Raw genomic sequence first — 22,537 nt, forward strand, 5'->3', positions numbered from 1 at the left:
TAAGAAATAATTATAATCATATAATAGACACAATATTTGTTTGGCTTGAATACCCTTTTCCCAGACAACATTTTCCTTATATAACTGCAATTAAAACCACAACTAGTGGTAGGCTATATGCTATCATAACCCCCCCTTTTCAAGAATAAAACATCACAAATAAGAAATGGAGTGAGAGTTTCAACAGTTCCTCCTGAGCAGATTTATTTTCAACACTGACACAGTTTGTGTATATGGCTTGAAACGCTCTCAAACAACTGTCAGAAAAGTACCACCTACTTGGTTATTTGTACCGTGGACTCAGGTGTTTCATCAGATTTACGAAGCCTTTATCCTGTACTACGCTAAACGGCTGGTCGTCCAGTGCCATGAACTCCATTATTTTCCTAGTGGTGGCGGTGGACTTTTCAGTGTTGATGTCGAACATAGCAGCCACGGTGGAGGGTTGCTGTGGTTGCTGCGACTCTGCTGCATCCCCCCAATCATACACGCATAGCGCTATCTATGCGTGCAAAATGGAATAAAATCTTTCAGCACCTAAATATGCACCCCACTCATTCTTCAGACAACACGCACACGCGGAGCAACTTGCTGTACTCAGATATTCTGAAGCAGAATTTGAATGGAGGTGGGGTGAGTTTCACATTCGATAAGATTTTGCTGCTTCTTTCGTTGTCATTTCTGTTAATTAGGGGGTGTTCACATCCGTTCCAAGCTAAAATGCGTGTTGAACTAAGAATCACGCACAAGCATATTGTTTCACGATGATCAAGATGTATGAAATAGAATTATGGAGGGCACAGCTTTGTAAATCGAGTGGGGAAAAATGCATATGTACATTTCTGCCTCTGTGCATAAACACAGTTTTAGTCATAAAACTAAGGATGCTTTTAATCATCTTGTACCTGAATATATTCAGAGAGGTGTTTCCATGTCCCTTCATGTGTGACACTATATTAAAGAAAAAAAGGCAAAAACCACCTTAAAAGACCTAAAAAAAAAATTAAAAAAACTTTGACTTTTTTATGTAATACTTTAAAAAATTAATTAATTAATTAAAAAATAAGACGATTGATAAAGATAAACTAATTGTGTCCACTTTGCTTTTCAGAATATTTTGTTTAAATCCAGCATGTGTTACCTTTAACTTACCAGTCGGTCGGTGATATTCATAGGCACTGCAGTGGTTTTGTATCATTTGTAGGTGTGACTCTCATAGAGCAGCATGTTCCAGCACTTGTCAAATCTGTGAATATCGGGAGCTCAGAGGAATGAAGCATTTATCCATATTCAGCAGCCTGTCAGGCAACTCGAATGACTAAATGAGTGAAAATGTAAATTTCCTCTTCTCTCTGACACATTTGTACACCAGCACTGAACAAAATGCTCAACACACCGCTTTATTTAATTTAGGAGTGATGTGCATTTAGATCAAACAGGTCACATTTTTTATTCATAAACCTACCGAAAAAAAAACTAATTGGGCTTTAACATGGTGCTAATCTGCGATTTAATACGAGCATTACAACTAAAATATTTTCATGTGGACCAAATTTGTGTTTTAAGATCACTATTATAAAGCCACTGTGACATTTTTAAAACCCACACTGTGCATTTATATGAACTATCTTATACTTTTCTGACATACCCAATGTGTTTGTTTCCTTATGCAGTAAACTGTGTGGGTCTAAGATGGATGGAATCTGTTTTTCAAAACATTTTTGACCTTTTTTGAATTCATGCGAAAGCCTCAGACACTCTGACAACTATGAACATATTAATGTTGTCAGAGCGTTTCTGACAATTTGAGCTATCATAGCAATGGGCTACAGATGCTACCAGTCAATTGTCCAGTCCAAACATCGGGTACTTCCTATTTGCCTTATTTTCTCTTTCCTGGTTCCTCAGGTGGTCCAAACATCAATCTAGCCCCCCAATATCAAAGATGTCTGTTTGCTCACTCCTTTTCTACTCTGAGTGAGGTTTGCACAAAAAACTGTCACAGAAGCCTTTTATCAAGCCTGTTGGAGATCTGCAGCTGGTGCTACATTATTTGCCATGTGGCTAATAATCTCATGTGCATCAGGCAAAAAAACACATTTTGACATGCAAGGTACTTTTGTCCTATTCAAAACAAACACAAAAAAACGTCTAAATCATTTAATAATCCCATCATAACCTGAATTATGACATAATGAAATATGAACAAGAGGAGCACAGATACAAAATCTAAATAAAGCATTGCTGGTGTATTATTTAGCGTTTATTTGTATGTTGATGTTCAGGTGCATGTCAACCTGTTTACGTAAGAGGAAACACGCAGAGATGAGGTATTTGGTTTGTTTTTGCGTATTTTATAGGATAAATTAAGTTTTTATTTATATATTTATCTTATTTTATTTCATGTTGATCTTTTTGTTCTGTGGGGGGCATTACTGTGCTGGATGTGGTCATATTGTCCTCTTTTTTTTGTTGTTATTCAGACAGTACATCGTATTATATGTGCAACCATCGTTTCTAAAACACGATGCAGACTGAGAGCTAGTGATCAAAAACAAAAGGCTTCCAATTTCTGTTGGAAAGGCTAAGATACGAAGAGAGGACATGAGTGAGAAAAGTAACGAATGAGAAACATCCGCAGTGAGCTTTCTTACCTTCACTCCCATTGAGATTCTGCCTGTTTCTGTGTCTCTGTATAGTTCTTTGGTGTTATAGTCAGCTGGCTTTATATCACTCGTGTTGAAGACGCCATCATTGAGTATGGTCACTACATGGACGGGCTGCTGGACCAACAGGACAGAAGTGCAAAGAAAAAGGGCCGCTTGGACAAATGGTTTAGGTGTATGCCAGAGTTGGACTGAAAACGGCGAGCACAAACATGGACTCCAGCCAACACTGCACGTTTGGTGTTCAGCAGATTATTTAGAGGTTTTTTTTTTTTCCTTTTTTTTTTTTCTTCTTCTCTGTGTTTTCTGTATTACTACTCAATAAATTACACGATTCCTGTAGATGTGTGCCTTTTTAGCTGTATTGTCTCGTGGATAAACACAAACTGATACGACCACTTTTTTTCCTGCGTTTGTTTTCTTCTGCCAATCGTCTACATAATGTAACCACTTGGGAAGTACTCCTAAAACCTTAAAAAGCTAAATAATGAAGGCCAAGTGACCATGTGTTTTATCTACATATAGACCTGGACAAACAGACATTTTAGACTAGCTTTTTAAAATCTGAATTTAGTTTTTTCTCCTTTTTTGAAAATCTCTACTGGTGCTCATTGAACCTCCATGATGTTTCTGGCACATAAAGAGCAATTCCTTCAGCAAGGCAAAGCCGAGGTGGCCTCTTGGAGACATGTAACGTAGAGCAACTGTAGAATCAGTTAAATTTTGGTACCAATCAGGATTACCTTTTATGAAATCTGTGAAATACAGTTTTGGCCTCATGGAGGATGCACTCTGAGTGGATCGTATTCTGGTGTATTTTCTTCACCAAAGCCATTTCTTTTTTGATCAAATACATTTTGTGTTGCAAGAAAACAAAGTACTTCTTGTTATTTTTAAAATGAATGCTAATAAAAAGGTCAGGGTTGTTGGTTTTTTTTTTTGTTTTTTGTTTGTTTTTTGTTTTTTTTTATATATATATAGCATGATAATGGAGTGAATATTAATGAAATGTAAAAGTCCCAAGCTGCAGAGTTAACAAGCTTTTTTGATGTCCTAAAGCCACAACAATACTGCTACGTTTTATACCCAGCAGCACCCCAGACCACCTCTCTACAACTGAATACATCTTTTTTTTTTTTAAACTCCCATTACATATAATACCACTAGAAATCGTTTCCCTCAATGCAAGTGGTCAGATAAATCTGCAGTATCATTTCTGCGACATAGACTGATTAGAATGTATATTACTGTACATATAAACATCCTACAGCATGTAATCCTTTGTGCCATGAAGAGCTACCATGTTTAAGGAACTGCGGTAATGAGGAGAGGCCAAATATCTCTTCTTAGCTCAAGTGTTTTTGTTACAACAATGTATGTCATGGATGCAACATATTTGCAAACCTTTGATGTTGGTTCTTAACAGTTCAACCAAGGTTTGCATTATACTTCAATTTGCTGTGGAAGTTATATTTCTTCATTGAGATGTTTTAGCTCGACTGTAACTTAACTTATTTGACCAACTTATTAAGTTTAAGGCTGAAGGGTTGCAAGGGAAAAAAGGAAGAAAAAAAAAAGGATTTGTAGTGTATTCTGTTCTGGGTTTTTGAATATGTGCTGCAGTAATTGCCTACTTTTCACAGATAGGCTGCACTCAGGCATAATCAGATTCACAATAAGGGTCCTTCTTGCTGGTTTAAAGCCACAAGAAGTGTTTAGAATTTAAAGTTTTTTTTTTTCTTCCTTTCTTTATCTTATGACCATAATTACAGTGTGAGCTCTGCTGAGATTACTAATGATGGTGATTATAGCAGACTATTATTTGGCCAATTAAAAAAACATTACATATAGAAAGGATTCCATTCCTGAAAGTATTTATACATAAAGATAGATAGATAGATTGATGCAGTTTGTATATTTTGGTCATTTCCTGCATATTATCTAATACTTGCTACCAAAGAAATTATATTCCAGTCACTGTGATGCTGTGAACATGTTACACTTTGCCAACATTTCAGTCATAATTAAAGAATCAGGAATATCCTTTTTTAGATCACACACAGCTAGTTATGTGTCACAGTTTCTGCTCACTGCCCATGTTCGTGCCTTAAGCTGTGTGCATGTCGCATGTCAGGTGTTATGAATGCTTGCGGTCATTATGTGGTAGGTGGCCTCTTTGTGAACTGCATTCTCTGTAAACTTAAACTCAATGAAGTGTGTTTTGAAGACATTTTCATATTGGATGTGGAAAATAAATGAATTTGATTGTTTAAAGAGTTCTTTGTCTTTGAGGTGATGGAATCAAAGGGTTATTTCTGTAAGCGGATGTTTAGATGTGGGAGGTGTTAAATAAATGATGGGTGACATCACACTATATTTTTTGTAGGATTCATCCTTGGTTTCTTGCAGTGTGTGCCTTTTGTATGTGAACATAAGTATGATGACAGTGCAGATCAGCAAGAAATGGAACAGATTTTTTCTTTTTTATTTGAATGAAAATCTAACAAGTATCTTACAATTGTAACAAGTCAGCAGTGAGAAGCATTAAAAACATTCAAAACACAAGTTTACATCAGAGCAAAATGTTTCTTCATATTGAGAACATATGTGTTTAAATCCACATGTCCAATAATCAGTCCATTAAGTCAGTGTTATTTGAACATTTGGGCTTTTAAAACAGGATTTAAACTCATTTGATTTCACATTAGGAAGCACCACCATGCAAGAAGTTTTCCTCTCATACAAAGTCATCATCTGCACATCTTTGCATTATTTGACTGTAAAAAAAAATACAAAAAAAACTTCCTCATCTGCTGTACACATAAAAGAAATATGTGTTATGAGCGAGGAGTGTCCATTGTGGTTTGGTGTTTATCTGTTATACTTTCTGCCTTCCTCTCGCTCCTGCCGCCCCGAGGAATTCCTGCTGAATGGAGCCAATAAATATTTTACTTTGGCCTCTGCCAACGAGGAGGAAATTATTTTTCCACATCACCAACGAGGAAGAGAGAAGCTTCTGTGAATTGTCTAAAGGGAGTGGTCATGTCACCTATACTCCATCAGCAAACACCTTAAAAGGCCAAAGCACCACTCGCACTAAATGCTGTTGTGGACCCTAATTTCAAGTGTTGATCACGCACTAGCGTGCAGTTAAAGTTGGGGACAGATGTGGTAAGAGAAAAATGCAAGTACAGGTCTTTAACCAGACATGAACTCTGGCCTTCTGGCATGCCACATAAGTCGTCACATAAAGATGCTTTGTCATGGGGTGGTCCGTGGCGTAGTGGGTTGAGCAGGCACCCCATGTACAAGAGACTATAGTCCTCGCTGCAGCTGGCCCTGGTTCGAGTCATGCATTGGATGGCCCTTTGCTGCATGTCGTTCCCCTTCTCTCTGCCCCCTACTTCCTGTCTCTCTTAACTGTCCTATCCATTAAAGGCACAAAAAAAACCCATTTAAATAAAAAAGATGCTTTGTCAGATGACTCCTTATCTTTACTTTGTAACCGACTGGGTAACCCTTTTGACAGGTGTCACTTTCCTATGAGCAGAGTAATCACAAATATGTCAAAAAAATCCCTGCTGCTGCTGTCCCTGTCAGGTGACTCACCAGAAACTAGTGGCAGATTGGAGAAGAGTACCATGTGATCACCTCTACCCTGAGGCATCTCTACTCCCTGAATTAGCAGGGAAAGTGCTTTCAAAATACATTTGATTCCTGGAGATATGGGCAGGTCTTGTTTATGAAGTTGACTTCTTAATTCCGGTCAATGCTCAGATTCTACGATCTGATATCCATCATCATGGTCCAGTACGGCAAACAGGTAGCAGCTAGCAGGTGAAAACAAACAACTGGCTAATACTTGTGGCTCTGAAGCTATACGGTGTCTAACAGAGAATTAAAGTTAAGGCCATTGAGGTTTCTGAAAATCCAATGAGACATTAAGCTGGTACATTTCAGAAAGACATTTGAATACCAGGAGAATATCAAGTATATGTGTGAATTTATGATCAAAACTAAAATGCTAGCAGTGACTGATTCCTTTTCATTTCCTTAGGCGGGAAAATTTTAGTTAATCTCAGGCTTTCAGTCATCTCCTGCTCGGTCTGTCATTTAGTAATTTCCTCGACTTTCTCTTCTTCTCTACAGCTGTTCACATGAGCAGACAGATGTGCAGGAACCAGAAGAGAGTAAAGGTTGTGTTCTGTTAGGCTCTCAGCCAGCCTTATATGACCATATGTGACACGTTTACAGAAGCAGACGGCGTCCACTTTAAATCAGACTTTTCACAAGTGGTTTATCGTTTTTTAGTTTATTTACAGTTCAGTGGATCTAGACTAGGTCTGTTTCCTCTTGCCTCTTTGTAATCCAGACTCAACCATGTTTAGGGCTCCGTGTGAGTAGTACAAGCTGTTGCTTGACTCCTATATTCATCTTGTTGTTCAAAATTGATCTTTATCACTATTGCAACTTAAATGGTATTAACTTAAAGGTACGTATACATATGTACAATCATACTCATTTTAAAATAGAGCAGAGCTGAGCAACTCTTTGACTCAGAAAAAGTAGAGCAATGCTGCAATACGGGAGAAGAGAAGAGACACGCTGAATATACAGAGAGGGACAGAGGCGAGTCTTACTAAGGACGCATTGGTGCAGCTTCTGCAGTGTAATTTTCTCATGTTCAGAAACTAAATGAGTCACTCCAAACTATAAAAACACATACACATTTACACACATCTCTTGCCATCCTCTCAGCTTCGTTTAATGGACCTTCTGTTTGTGGTTAATCATCCGAGCACAACTTCTAAATTGTTAAATCCAGAACATTTTCCCGTTGACAAAGCCAATAGATTCAGTTTAAATCACAATTAAAGGACCGGGGGTTGATGCATATCGCAGTTGACACATGAAATTGAGCCGCAGCTCAAATGTTAGGCTGTTAATGCACACTGAAATAACACATAGGTCAGAAATGTCACATTTCATAATGGCATAGTAAAGAGAATATGGAAGATAATGGGCTGTTTGCTATGAGCTTGTAAATGATCCATTCAATCAGGGAGCTAATGAGGAACTGAAATAATTTTTTTCACTTTAACAGTTGAGCTGCCAGCATAATTTCAAAGGATACTATTTTAATCACAAAGAAAAAGTCTGGTTCAGCCAAGGAGAGATGTGTTCAAACAGTGCACCTGAAGTTATACGTGCTCCAACTAAAACATTTTTTAAAGAAATCTGAAATCATGAAGACTGCAGTTTGTTCAAAAATCCATTTTATCAACACAAAAATACCATATTTAACTTGTTTGTTTCTCTCACAGACAAACACACACAGACATTGACAGTGTGTCATTGTCCAATAACGCGTGGGTAGGTGCTGGCCATTTATTAGTCCAGCGTAGTTAGATGTCTGGCCTGGTGCTGACATTTACCCCCTCAACACATAATAAACTACCCTGATCACCTTGTGTGGGCAGCTGCAAATGGAGAGTTTCTTCTTTAAAACCAAGAATGTTTTCTTTAAACATATAACACACTCCTCTCAATGTGACTGCAGAGAAACTAGAAGATTATTCTTCAGAGCAGCCGCACTTTTCCGAACCCTTCACTCAAATGACCGCGCATTAGCAACATGTGAGACTCATTTATTAGTCTGGTAGTCAGTCTGATGTGATGCTGGCATTTAACACAGACATCAACCCTCAATAATCTAACAACAGGAATGAATTGAGCCTGAAAAGCAACAAGTATAGAGTCTTCAAAAGGTACCACAGACTGAAACAAAAAATATCTGAAATGTTCATTCAAGTTTAACTATCAGACATGATCAGTGATATTAACCAAAATATAGTATATCTTGGGAATGCTCTTCATCGGTTTTTGTTGTATTCAGTGTCAAATATCAACAGCTGCATAGTTGCTGATATTGTGTTTTTGGTTTTGTCCGTATGTTTTGTGAAAATCAGGAATAATCCAGATCACTTCTATGATTTCGTGGTTCGAGATGTACACGTTGATCTGAAAATCTCTCAAACAGCAGCTGTTATGAGCGGTACTCGTTGAGGGAAGCACAGTGTCACTATAACTGCAAACGTAAAATTGTTATCTGTGAAGACAAAGCAAACAGTCTATGCAAATGATTACACTGAAACATTGTGACAACCGCTTTTGTTCATTAAAATTCTCCAGCTGAGGAGCCTATCTATGTACGCCACAAGCAATTGAAAGCAGAGCTTTTCTGTGAACACCTTAAAAGATATTGCTCTGAGTTTCTATGCCTCGGCATAGGTTGTAGATTTGTAGTATTGCTTTAACTTGAAGTTTCTACTTTACTCTTGTGAAATTGCTGTCAGTTTAGATTTATGACATGACATTTAATTACATTTTGGAGTAAGTGTTGGCTTGCTTTTGCTTTAAACATTTTGTCTCTGTTATACTACCTATCTCACCTTCCACTGAGTTTGGTGTTGCTGCTGAGTGCCCAAAAATCAATAGCTGTGGTCGAAAAAGATAGAAATACGGTCCTCATATAAGGAGCAAACACATTCAGCCACCTTCACAGTAATCAAAACTGAAGGTTGAATAACTATTGTTCTCTTCAAACAACATAATGATTACATGTGTATTTCTTCTCATAGCAGTTTGTCTGCAATATGTTCCGCATACTGAAGCTTATATAGAGAGTTTAGCAGAAAGCTGTACAAAAAATGACTCAAAAGGCGACCAACAAAAGCACCACACGGGCACCGTGGACAGAGAGGTCAGAGCCATTCATTAGAATAATACACTGCTATTTCCAAGAAGTCTTCCACACAAAGCAACCGCAAAGGTTGTGACCAATAACACGGTCGAAATATGACGAACATGACCCATAACAATGTTCTGTAAATTTCCATCTCTGTGCACGGCACAAAGAAATATAACTCATGAGGATTTCCAAGTGAGAGCAGACTTCAGTCCTTTGATAAACAACAAAATCCTCATGAAGCGGGAGGAGGTGGGCAGGATTTAACAGTTAGGCTAGCATGGCCTCAAACGTGTGGCTTAAACCATGGGAAACTTGATCAATGCCAACATTTGTTTTGTTTTGTTTTGGGGTTTTTTCACTTCAGTTTCATTTGGTCAATAACTCAACAGGTCACTTAAACACTTCTCTCACTTCCTGGTTTGGATATTACTTGGTTAGAGTTATAAAATGACCATTGTTTGGGTTAAAAGGCATACTTTTACAAGCGACCATCACTGACATGGATGCCATTTTTCTTGTTGCCTTGGTTACGCGTGAACATAACAACATGTTATAATTAAACTCCTGCTTCCTGCTTGGGTTTAGACGGTGACATTAGTTAACATTAGAGTTTCAAATCAACTTGGTTAGTGTTTAAAGCAGATGGTTGAGTGATGACAGTTCTTGATTAACAATCTTGGAGTAGACCATAGAAAATCTTGACAGAGATTTTTACAAGTTAAAATAATGATCTCAAACAACTAAAAGCATGTGTACTATTTTGTCACAGCACTTGGGGGAATGGCTTCTCTGGAAAAACAAGTAAAGGTGGATGAGCTGCTGTCGCAGTCAGAGGAAGACACCGTCAGAACCAGCAACCAAATATAGGACAGAATTACAACTAACCCTCTCATCATGCTTTACAGTACAGCCAATAAATCTGATTCCTTCTTCACACATACACTTGTACAAGCTGGTGTTTTTTAATGAAATGCAGATTTATGTGAAGATCGCATAGCTAGATGTACCCCGTTCTCTGCCTCACTATTTTTCTGCCTTTTGTTTTTCCCATGTATTTCTTCTTTGATCCCCTTTCTGTCTTGCGTGTGGGCAGCTGTGGCGCTCCGATTCTTAGCAGGGTTCCACTTCAATCACTTGAGGTTTATCAGCTCCTCTCCTGCAGTACATCCACACCGCTTCTCCCCACTTTGGCCTACACTGCAATTCAATTCAACTTCTCTCAATGCCATTTTCAGCCTACTTTGCTAACAGCCTTCCGTGCTACCTCCTTCCTCTTTGATGTATTTGATACCGCACAACTGCAGCTGGATAAATGATGGTCGGTCATATTGAAAGGTGGTTGGAGAAATTTGCAAGGAAAAGACATCTGCCCTGTAATGAGAACTCAACCACACTTACAGTGTGCTGTTTTGTGTGTCTACAGCAGTAAAACTACAAATGTTCAAAGTAAATATAATGATATAATAATATAGTATTCAACAAAAAATCCCTTCGATACTTTGTCTATTGCGAAATGATCAAATTGTCGTTGTCGCAAAGGGTATCTCATAATAGCAGTAATTGAGAAAATTGCTTGATTGTAATGGTTCGTAATTTAAAAAAGGAAAGAAAATTTTAAAAAAGTGAAATACACCGTTGTCACAGGCTGATGATTGTTGTCCTCCTATTCTCATAGTTATCCACATGAATCACAGCTAGTACAGCTGTATCTTCAGTGTCTTCTTTCCCTCACAAAGGATGGTCCAGTGGATCCTATGTTAAAGCGATACAATGTAACTTCTCAAAAAGCCCACTATGGAGCTCCCTCTACAGGCTTGGAGGTAATGTACGGTTACACTGTCGTAAATACAACACCCTTTCGCTTTCACGTTTCGCGTTTGTTGGCGAATCGGCGAGGAGTCAGAAGGTGCAAGCTATGTCGACTGTGAAGGTAAGATTAATCAAATGTACCTGGGAGCGTGAGAGGGGTCTATTTGTTTTTGCGGTAGGTGTGCCAGAAAGCAAGTCTCAGCTCAGCTCCCGGGCCGCTCCAGCAAAGTTACATAGCGCAGTTATTCCAACTCAGACCCCCGAAGGGCATAGGAGACAGGCCAATCGTAATATTAAAACTCATTCTAGCCGCACAATTTTTTTCAAGCTGTTATTTTAAGGTAGAAATGTTACATAGTATTACTTTAAAGGAGATCCGAAAAGCATCGGAGCTCCTTTCATAAGCATAAGAATTCAAACAGCTCTTATCATGCCTGCCACTTATATGCTTTCAGGTCACGTGACTCAGTTAGGAGATTCCTGAGCAATATTAGACTGATAGACCAGACCCAATGACAGTCCTCAGGTGCTTTCCTGCTTTGGAAATGAGCCCTTTGAGGTCTATGATCATGCCGGCGTGATCAGATCGCATGACGTCATTACGACTCAGACCCCAGAGGGTTTAATAACAACCACAGCCTTTCTGGGTGATGAAACCTAAAACTGAAAACAGGAGTTTGTGGCCTGTGTCTGAGTCTAAGCTCTATTAAATTAGTCCTTTTAATGAAAGGATATGAAAGTCATCTTCCATTTTTTATCATCGTTCCCATGCAGCAATCATTCATTTTTCAGCAGACCACGGTCTCTTATCACAGAGGGCATTTAATTTGTCACAGGAAGAACAGCATAGATGTGAATAATACCACTAATGACCACTTATCTATTTCACGTTCATATTGTATATGCTGACTCACTGAGACACATGAATGGAAGGCATGTAAAGGTTCAAAAGCTCTTCATACAGGAAAACCTAAGAAATTTGACCATGTTTAATCAAGCATGCAATGTGAAAAATGAAAAAGCAAAAGATCCAAACTGGCAGCTTGGCAGCTTCCATCAAATGTCACAATGAACCCTGGACTATTTGTTTGAAGAACAGGAAGGTCGTGACAATCATCACTTGATATTGGGCCAGTCGGTTATGAGTTTTCTGTAGGCTCTTGGGCGGCTCTTTGTCTTTGGCAGGTTGTATCTGATGGCTGGTGTGTCTCGTACATGTTGTGACGTCCTGTTTGTTTCGATCACATTGTGTGATATTGCAACATGTATGATGTGAAAGCAAAATGGGTTGCCACCATATCGTGTCTGCCTGCACCAGCGGTTTATGTGATATTTGTGATTCATTGTACTGCTTATGTAAAACATACCTCGCATTGTTTCTTGTAGTTCATGTGAGATTTGTCACAAAACACAAGAAGCCATGACGGGGGCAAAAAGCAGTGGGGACATAAACTGAAATGCAAAGGCTGACTTTTGGTTTCCATTTGACTGGACAGGTTGGCGAGGGCAATGCAGTCTGTTTTGAATACCTGATTCAATCCACGCTGAAGGAATAAATTTACCATGGATTAAAAACCGTGTCTTATTTTATGCCCTAATAAATGTAAATGACAGTAAAAATATTCATCCCTCAAATGTAAATGAACAGTTAATGTGCTGCAGATAATTGTGGGAGGAAGGGAGTGAGCTGACAATCAGCCAACACCTGTTTGTCTGTCATAGTCTGCAGTTGTGAGCGTGCCCAGGAAGCCAAGAAGATATTACACTTTCCCTGTCATACTGAGCTGTTATGTTTTCATCCGTGTTTTTACTGTTCAGTCGCTCAAATTGTGTTTCATGTACCCTCGTGCTAAACCAGCAGAGCTCTAACACCTTGAGTGCAGTAGGTTGCTAGACTGATAACAAACCCTATGTTTGGCTTTCTTCCCACTTTTCCTCTGATGCGTTCGTTGGTGTATGAACGTGTGTATGATAGAGGAAAATAAAACACTGTTTTTTTCCTGTATAAGTATGTTTGAATGAGTAAATGTGACTTGAGTGATCAGCTAGATTAGAAATGGGCTTGATTAATGCATTTTACCAAGTGTTATTTTTTAGTAAAATGATTACAGTTGCATGATTATACTGAATACACTGTAATATGATATTTTTTATGTTTTTCATGCTTGATATTAGATATCCATGCTACAGGAGTTCATCATTTTTGGAGCTGATCAGCTTGCAGTTCACTTCAAGCTCCCCTTCTTTTCTGAAGGTGGAGCTCAGTTGTGCTACTCGTCACACTTGCAATGTAATCTAATGTAATACAATAGACATATCATGCACCTGCTCCTTGCAGGCTGATGATAAAGTATGAAACAGTCATAGAGCATTTATAAAAGTAGATCATGTAGCTGTACGTGGATGTGAAGTGTCCCTGTATGTCTCAGCATTTAAAAAAATCATTATTATATGGACTGTACAGCACATTTCTAGTCTAGCTGACCACTCAAAGCCCATTCTACATGCCAAATTCACCCATTCACACACACTCATACAGCACGTCTACATCTATACACACTACTTGCTTTCTAATCATTCACACATACATTGATACACCGATGGATGCATCGGTAAGCAACGTGGGGTTCAGTGTCTTGCCTAAGGACACTTCGACATGTAAGGGAGGCGGAGTCGAACCACCGACCTTCCGATTGGTGGGCGACTGCTCTTCCTCCTGAGCTACAGCCATTTTCATTATATGCAAATCTTACTTGTACTTTACAAAGTACAAAGTCTTTTTGTGGACACAGGTTAATCCTGCTCATTCTTTTTATATGTTTTTACAATATATTTCCACAAATGTTTGAAAGTAGCTGATCCCTTTCTATATCGCCACTCACAGAGATGGAGCCTGTCCATTCGAGGTGTGGTTTCTTGTCTCATGTAAAGGTCCCGAGGCAAGCAGACATCATCGAGGCCCTAAATTAAACAGCTTGTCAGGTTTTCTCTTCTGGCCACCCTAAGTGGGTTTCAAGGAACCAGTAGAAATGTTCATCTTTTTTTGTTAAAATATAGTAGAATTTACTTTCATATACTTTATCACGTCAGTCTGTGTGTTAGTCTGCTGTTCACATGATCATAAAATGAACCAAATTAAATTGGGGAGGAACGAGTTCAGTGTAATGAAACAGATAAAGACTATTCAGCTGAACAAACAGTCTTTGACTCTCCTCGCCTCTCTCTCAATTACACTTTTCTGTCTGAACTTGGAAGCTAAAATTGCCAGTTGAATTACCAACTTAGAATGTGAAAGGAACCTAAAAATCCAATATGGCTGTTTCATGCACAAAAAAGAGGGATAGCTGCAGTTATAATCTGTTTGTTTGCATGTCTAATAATACAGGCTAAAGCGTTATCAACTTGTATTCCTAATAAGAACCGGGTCAGTGAACTAAACTAATAAAATATTGTTTTTTTGTCTTGCAACTGAAATGCAGTTAAGTCAGGTGTGGTTATTTCCCACGCAGAGTTACAACTTCTGTGGAAATGGAACAAAGTCTAACACTGGGTCTCATTTAGTCTCTTTTGCTTTGTCTCTTGATCAGTTTCAAATTTAAAAGTGCCAACACATGAATCTGTTGTCCATATCGCGGGGCACATATGACCTAAAGAGTGTTACAAATGTTTACTGTGCAATGTCATTCTTACTACAAATAAAAAAGAGATTCTAATCAAATTCCAATTCTAATCAATATGAGTATTAACGACAGACTCACAGATTTGACAACTCACAATTTTCAAGGTCAAAAATGAATGTTTTATTTCTGTTTTCTAAAAACAAATATTGTTTTTCGGGGGCGCAAAAGTTTGAAACTGGAAAGTTGCATGTTTTGCCTTTTGAAGGTCCACCTGTGAAAATCCAGATGTTAAATCATCAGTGCTCCATCAAGCGCTTAATGCGCCACATGCCCTAGCATATATTAAAAAGCTTGATCGGTTGAAAGAGATCAAAAGGTCAGTTTAGTCAGCTATGCAGGTGCTGTGTTGAATGCGTGCTGCTAATGAATCTAAAAAAGACCAATTACCTTCCTGTCTTTGCATCTATCTCTTTCTTGTTTAACTCTCTAATTTGGCTGTGACCTTTAGAGAGAAATGGTGGCGAGGCATGAAAAACATCCAGGGTCTGTTACAAAGACAAAATGAAAAAAAACATAGAGGAATGGTTGCATTAAGGAGCCAGTGGAGTGAAAGGGTCAAGTTGTGTTAATATACAATAAAGATCAGAGAAGGATATCAAGGATTCCTCAGATCCTTGATAAATGCCTCACGATGGTAAGGAGACAGTGTGAAGTAAAGATTCTTCATGTCATCCCTGTGAGCTGCAGCTCTCACAGTTTGACAAGATTAAAGAATTTCAGCAGCTGTGACCTGACAGCTCAGTGGGAAATTCATTAATGGATTTAAAATCCACAACAGGTGACAGTGACAGTTTGAACTCTATTAATACAGAGGCTCGGAGCCACAAGTTGGAACAAGATTGATCGCTCTGAAGAACATTCCGTCATTGAAATGCTGAGAAATCAAACACATACGATCTATTTTGTGGTCCATGACCTAAAAAAGAAACCTAAGCACAATAAGCATTACTGTGATGTCAGTAGTCACTTTTTGGGCCAATGAGATTTTGGGCACTTTGTGCAAAACCGTGGGATTTCAAGTCCTGACTTCCCATTTCCAAGGTGCATCAAAAGCGGCATTTCCATTTTCGTTTCAATTTGCAAGATCGCAATCAGGAGAAAAACCAGTTGGCCAGTTTCCAAGCTATCTATATATATATATATATATATGTATTTTATGTAAAATACAAGGTAGGGCCTGGCAGGGACAATACTAAAGTTTGCATGCATGTTTCTATCCATGTGTTTAATAACCAAACCTCCAGGATGTCAAATTTAAAATGTGAAAAGAAAGTCACACTGCAACAGGCGAGATCAAAATGTAGTGTCTGTGAACTGATTTGGTGTGTAGGGATCTGTCAAGCTGGCACATAAAGTTTACATGTTGGCTGTTCTGGTCTCTGTCCTACTGTGAGTGGGCCCCCCGCTGGTATGTTATTGTCTGAACATACAGAGACTGTGGGACTTAATCCTTATGTCTAAACAGTCAGTATGTGGTATTTATGGTATTTTTCAAAAGCCCGAAAGGGACACAAAGTAAAAGAGAAAGAGAAAATATGTAAATAAAGAGGTAATTCTAAAAACACAATGCTGCAAATGAAATAATTAAGTACAACAAAGCAAGGATTTAAAAATGCCATTGGTCCAGGATAGATTTTTATTCTATATTGCATTATATCATAAACTGTGTGTTTTATTGTAAATCTGAAAGTTTGTGGCTGCAGCTCTGACTGCACAACACATTACTCATTATGATGCACGTGCTTCAACTGTAAAGGCAGTAAGAAAAAATGATAAGCATAATCTGTTGTTCTGAAAGTCTCGCACACTGACAGTTGGTTTTACTGGATATGTGCTGTCATCTCCTGGTCACCCTCTGCAAAAGCAAATCCGGTTTATTCTACCCTTTTGAAGAGAGTCTGAAGAAAATAGTTTTATGAAATATAACAGAACTGAAACTCCTGTTTTCGTGTTTTAAGCTTTCACTGTTAAGCATAAACAGCACAATGTCCTCGAAACTTCAGGCAAACTGGAAAAACCTCCAAAACCTGCAAAACCTGCTTATTCCATTTGGATTATTATAATTTACGGCCGGTAGGTGGCGGCAAAGCTCTGTCATTCACAGTCCGGCGCGTGTTTCAGCAACCTCTTTGGTCATTGTCGTGTAAAAAGCAGCACACTTTGCCTGATTTATTTATTTATTTTAGCAGTTTCTGTTAGCGTTTTTAACACGTTTGTAAAGTTTGACCTGTTTGCTTGTTTTAGTTTTTCTACTGAATGGATTTACCTTGGGCCAGGGGATAGTTAATAGTTTTCACCAAAAACAAAATTAATTAATGCTAAGTTCATATGACGTGATTTGTTTAGGTTAATGTATATTTTAAAGCTTAATGGTGTGTTAACGGTTTCAACTGGCACATTGAATATGAGAGTCCTTGCTAACCATTTGCAGAGGAAACTGTTTTTTCGCAGACTGCTGTCTTTTTCGCAGTGCCAGTCATGTCTATGGTGCCAGTGCTCTGGTTTTTCGGTTCTTTGTTTCTCTCGCGATATTTGGATACACAACAGTCCTTCTACTATCAGCTGGCCGAAATGCAGACTGGAGGTTCTGTTTTACCCGCAGAAATGTTCAAAGCAGAAAAACTAAAAGCTTTGGTCAATGACCGACTAAAGGCGGCCGCTGAGGACATTTTCATCCTATTTGAAAAAACTATTAAAGACTACGAGGCGGAAGTGTTTCATTCAAGGCAAGAGACCGAGCAACAACAACGAAGGCTGGCCGGGTTGAAAGGTAACGGATTAACTTAGACCTTCACCACGAATGAGATGTGGCATGAGTCCTTTCTTTATGAAAGAAATTAGTTTATTAAGCTGTGCTGACGTTTTCATACTTAGAAAACATTACACGCCAAATAGCGCCATTTTGCATCCCCCGCCAGGGAAACGGGATGAAAAATGGATGTTGCTAATGTATCACATAATGGGTTAATTGGTATATTTACATGTTAGGTAATCAGACTACTTGTTATTCAGGGCTTTACAAAAGTGTTAATAACCCACACTAACTTTTCTTTACCCCCACCCTTATATTAATGATAAATTGGACAAAATGTCCCACATTCAGATTTTTTTTATTACATTTATGTATTTATTTAGTAATGTTGTGATCTTAAACCTAGTAGAAAAGTAAAACAAATAAAACTGATTACAAAAGAAATTGGTGGGGAAAAAAATATCTGTGAAGTAAGGATAATCCTGCTGGTGTTGTTTTATGTCTGGCTTCTCTGAGGATTTGTGACAACTTCTTCCAGTTCACTGAGTTCATTATGAATCACCATGTGATAAGGTTTGAAAATATTACAATAAATAAGTCTAGAGATGTTAGTTTGGCTTTTTTTTACCTATCACATTTAGAATATTTGCAAGATGTTGTTGCAGAAGTAGATTTTCATCCAGTAAGAACTTGTTATATAAGAATTTTAATATTCAAATAATTTTTAAAGCAGTCTGCATCCACATAACCTAAAATGGGTGATGGAAAGCATATTTTTAGACATCTTTTTAAAGGTATATTTCAACTACTGGCACATCAATGATGCATGTTTTACACTTTTCAGAACTTTACGTGGCATTTATGTTAAAAACCACTTTGGTAGCAGTTACAGCTTTAAGTCTAAGCACAATATGGGCCTTTATTCTGGGCAGCAGGGATGGTATTAGCCATATAATACACAGTGCCTGGGGTTAGCGTTCCATTAAAGTATTTATATATCTGATTAAATCCCCCTTTTTCTTGCTCTCATAGTCCATTGAATGCAGTCTGACAAACTCTGTAAAGATGCTGTAGTATAAAGTGCGTAATGCATTGTTGAGAGTTCAATCACTTTAAGATGGAGCTTATAGAGGCCCTCTTTAGGACCTCTGCTGACTTTCTCTGAAGCCTTTTTAGACTGACTGTCAGGTCTCCTCTTTTAGTCAGTTAGGAAGCACAGGATGAGCCCTGCTGGTTTCAGTCATCTTCAGTAGTGTCTCCTTTCCTTTGATGAATAGTTCAGTGCTCCCTATGATAAAGGAGGTCATAGATGAAGCACTGACACAGTTTTCCTTAAAACCTCGAAAATGTAATCCTCTCTTATCATGGCTGCCACTTAGACACTTGCAGTTTCTTTCACTCATTAAGAGGAAGCAATCATCGAGGACAAAAATGACTATTTGGACAGGTAGATTAGTGTTTATTGACATAATATGAACAGGTATACATGAAGTACATCTTGGGAATAATGAAGGCACGTTTAAATCTGAGCACAAATTTCCACAGCAAACGGTCCGAGAACTTTAGCAACTGAGAGATATTGGTTTTTGATTTTAAAGGATTTGCCAAAACTGTCACTGAAAATGCATTTTCATTTTGGCATCATGGGTATTTTTGTGTAGATTGAAAAACTGTAAAATTAGCTTAAATTCAAACAATCTGAATCCTTGCCTTTAATCTATTATGCTGCCCCTTTGGGCCTCAAAGAAAGACAAATCCATTCCCCACTTAAACATGACACATTTGTACCTAGCTTTCATTTTGCCAGCTACTCTAGGAAAATAACAACTTTTAAACCTTTAACTTAAGACCTTTGCATTTATGCTTTTTGCATACTGTTATATTCATGGTTGAGTGCTCCAGTGAAGACACTGTTGATAAGACTGAACAGTCAGTTGATCTACTTTGTTACTATTTCTTCGTGGTTGTATTGTTGCTATTCCAGTCATTTCATCAGCAGATCACTCACAAAATGTCAACATTTTTCTTGACTGGAACATATTTCAATGTCTGCCTTGTCTTGCTGTCTGTTGAATAGAGGCAAAGCTAAATTTGCTTGATGGAGTTAAAGTCTGATTTTTTTTCTCTGATGTGTGATCCTGTCCAGCTCCCCTGCAGCTCTCGGGCCAGGAGGGGGATGTTCGATGTAAGCAGGATGACTGTGAGGGGAAGACTAACCTGTGTGAGGATGACCACGACACCCGTCCTATTAAGCAGGAACAGGAGATAGAACTGTGGGCAGCTCCGGCAAGTGAAAAAGACGAAGAGGCTGATACCAAAGACTCCATATTCAACATAATCTACGTGCAGAGAATTGATGAAGATGAGAGGCATTCTCCACATCAGAGCCAGATAGTTGAAAATAAAGAGGGATATGCTTTGCCTGGAAGCTCATCTCACCCTGTTAAAGAGGGCTTTGGGGCATTAAAGCCTGCCAGAAACTGCCAGATGGGTGAAATAAGTGATGTTAAAAGGACAAACAAGGGAGGTCTTCACTCAGGTATTCACAGTAGCAAAACGCAGACGGCTGGAGGGAAAGTAAACTGTCTGTACACCTGCGACATTTGTGACAAGAGCTTCAGGATTAAATCCATTCTGACTCGCCACATGAAGACGCACACCGGAGACAGACCTCACAGGTGCAGTGTTTGCGGTAAAAGCTTCATTCAGCGCTCTTATCTGCAGACGCACATGAGCTCTCACTCTGGACAGAAACCATACACGTGCAGCTTTTGTGGCAGAGGCTTCACACAGGTCGGGAACATGAACGCTCACATGCGGATCCACACTGGAGAGAAACCCCACAGCTGCGCAGACTGCGGCAAAAGCTTTAGAGAGAAAGCCGACCTCGTGAAGCACACGGTCATTCACACTGGTGAGAAACCTTACAGTTGCACTGCGTGCGACATGAAATTCAGCGCTCAGTCTAATCTCACGCGCCACACCAAGACCCACTCAGGCGAGAGGCCATTTAGCTGCACAGTTTGCGGGAATAGATTCATCCGGCGTTCCCATTTAATCGTTCACACGAAGACCCACACAGGAGAGAGGATGCATCCTCGTCAGAGTGGGTCAGAACGCACATTGGATGAACGCTAAATAAAACCAAACCCGTGCTGGCCCGTTTCTTAGCTGTTCCTGTTAGAGAGTGATCAGGAAGTTGGACTTTATTGAACTTTTCTTTGTGTGTTGGTGCTTTGTGTTGTTAAAAAAAGACAATAAAAAAAAAATCACAAAAATAAACAGACATATTTTTTTTATCTCTTCCCAAATGATCAGTTGTTCTCAAATTTGACATTTATAGCCTTTCTATTGGTCCTGGAAGATGTTTTTAGTACTTTAGATGTTTTTAGTGGAGAGCAAAATGAAGAAAAATGTTACTTTTTAACAAAAATGTTCAACCATTGAATAACTGAAGACTGAAGACATAAATCTTCAAGACTCTCTTTGGAATATATTCCGTCGGGAATATCTAGTATAGAATAACAGTATATCAGTACTGCAGCTTCTATCCAACATTCCTCAGTTGAAGGTGAGTTTGTACCACGGGAGACGCTGGGGGCAACATGGCAGAATCATTGACTTATCTAACGATATAATATGTATCATATATCAGACTATACGCACAGTTTGATCCGCGGCATCCACAATAAAACATCTATCCTGTCAAACTGTGTTTGAAATGTTTGAACTGACAGAAATTAAATCAATTCCTGTGTCCTGGAACATTCCAACATTAACGCTTGGTTTTCTACATCTCACAATGTTTTGTCCTAAGATGTCTTTGTCTTGGGTCTTTTTTTAACCTACTTTAGCTGCTCTCTTGAGTTCAACATCTGGACAGTAAGTTCCATGAATGTCCAGCTCAGGGTGAAACTTTGTTTTTGCTTTTGACATTTTCATCTTCCTCTTTAGTGGAGAAGGTGAAAGATGGACATTTAAATTCCTCTACAAAATAAAGTGAATCTTTTAATTAATCATTTAATCGTTTAATAGCAGGAACCCTATTTTCCATTGAAGCAGCCATCGTACCAATAAAACTTCCTTCTAATTCTCTTCTGTCTAAAGTTATACCCAGGAGCTTGGTGTGGTTGGACCTGAGAACTTGGATTCTTACTAAGAAACTTACTTAATTAAACGTACTTAATTCAGCTGCTCTCACTATTATTAACAAATTTAAGAATGGTATTAATTATCCACTTTTAAAAATTTGATTCTCTGGAAGGGTTTTCTTGAGGAACTTTTCTTAACAGTAAATAAGTAGCTGAACTTCCTTTTTTTTTTCTACAGTAGTTTGCATTTAAAACACGAGGCAAAGGTATTAAAGTGTGTGAAGCTGACTGAACACAAACAATTAAATAAAAATCCTTATCAAACACTTTGCATGTTTCGAGCTGATAATCAATAATATGCGCAGTTCTTAAGCCATATAAGGTATGGGATCGAGAAAGCTGCACCTACATCCAATCAGTTTACACATATGAACTTTTATTGGGTCTAGTTAAAGTCTTGAGGTTCAGATTAAAGTCCAATAATAATCTAGTGAACAGCAAAAGACCAGCTATGCAAGAGACAAGAAACCTCCTCTTTAAGTACACAGGAACACACCTGAAGGAATAAGGTAATCAAATATATTCTAAAACTAAATTAAATTGAAATACCTTCTTTTTCTCTGTTAATTTATCTGATAGTTTCAAAGAAGCAACAGTTAAAGCAGAAGTTCTCAGTATCTTACTGTGGCTCTGATCGTTGGTTAATGGTGTAACGTGCAGTGAATTCTTTTTGCTTTGGAGATTTTGGTCAAAATTAACTCCCGTGACCTTGGAGATATTTTTGGGGT

The 22,537-nt window shown here is 38.5% G+C and overlaps 2 protein-coding genes across 3 annotated transcripts in view; both read left to right on the top strand.

The window, feature by feature from the left end:
- The window catches only part of tspan15 (tetraspanin 15), a 42,503-nt gene extending 37,461 nt beyond the window's left edge, over window positions 1–5,042 (top strand). For both annotated transcript variants that reach the window (XM_075462512.1, XM_075462520.1), the window contains exon 8: window positions 2,700–5,042. In XM_075462512.1, coding sequence (XP_075318627.1) covers window positions 2,700–2,861 — 162 coding nt within the window. In that variant the 3' untranslated portion in view covers window positions 2,862–5,042. The remainder of the gene's footprint in view (window positions 1–2,699) is intronic.
- Window positions 5,043–17,446: 12,404 nt separating this feature from the next.
- Window positions 17,447–21,290, top strand: LOC142385153 (uncharacterized). Its single transcript, XM_075471394.1, has 2 exons — window positions 17,447–17,676; window positions 19,805–21,290. The coding sequence occupies exons 1-2, from the start codon at window positions 17,478–17,480 to the stop codon at window positions 20,794–20,796; spliced, it is 1,191 nt and encodes a 396-aa protein (XP_075327509.1). The 5' UTR covers window positions 17,447–17,477; the 3' UTR covers window positions 20,797–21,290.
- Window positions 21,291–22,537: the final 1,247 nt, after the last annotated feature.

Source organism: Odontesthes bonariensis, chromosome 1 (genome assembly GCF_027942865.1).
Source record: "Odontesthes bonariensis isolate fOdoBon6 chromosome 1, fOdoBon6.hap1, whole genome shotgun sequence".
Taxonomy (NCBI): domain Eukaryota; kingdom Metazoa; phylum Chordata; class Actinopteri; order Atheriniformes; family Atherinopsidae; genus Odontesthes; species Odontesthes bonariensis.

Excerpts from the sequence above, each read along its gene's own strand:
- LOC142385153 (XM_075471394.1), top strand. The coding sequence starts at position 17,478 with ATGCAGACTGGAGGTTCTGTTTTACCCGCAGAAATGTTCAAAGCAGAA. Across the intron at positions 17,677-19,804 it reads AAGGCTGGCCGGGTTGAAAG|CTCCCCTGCAGCTCTCGGGC; the intron begins GTAACGGATTAA and ends GATCCTGTCCAG.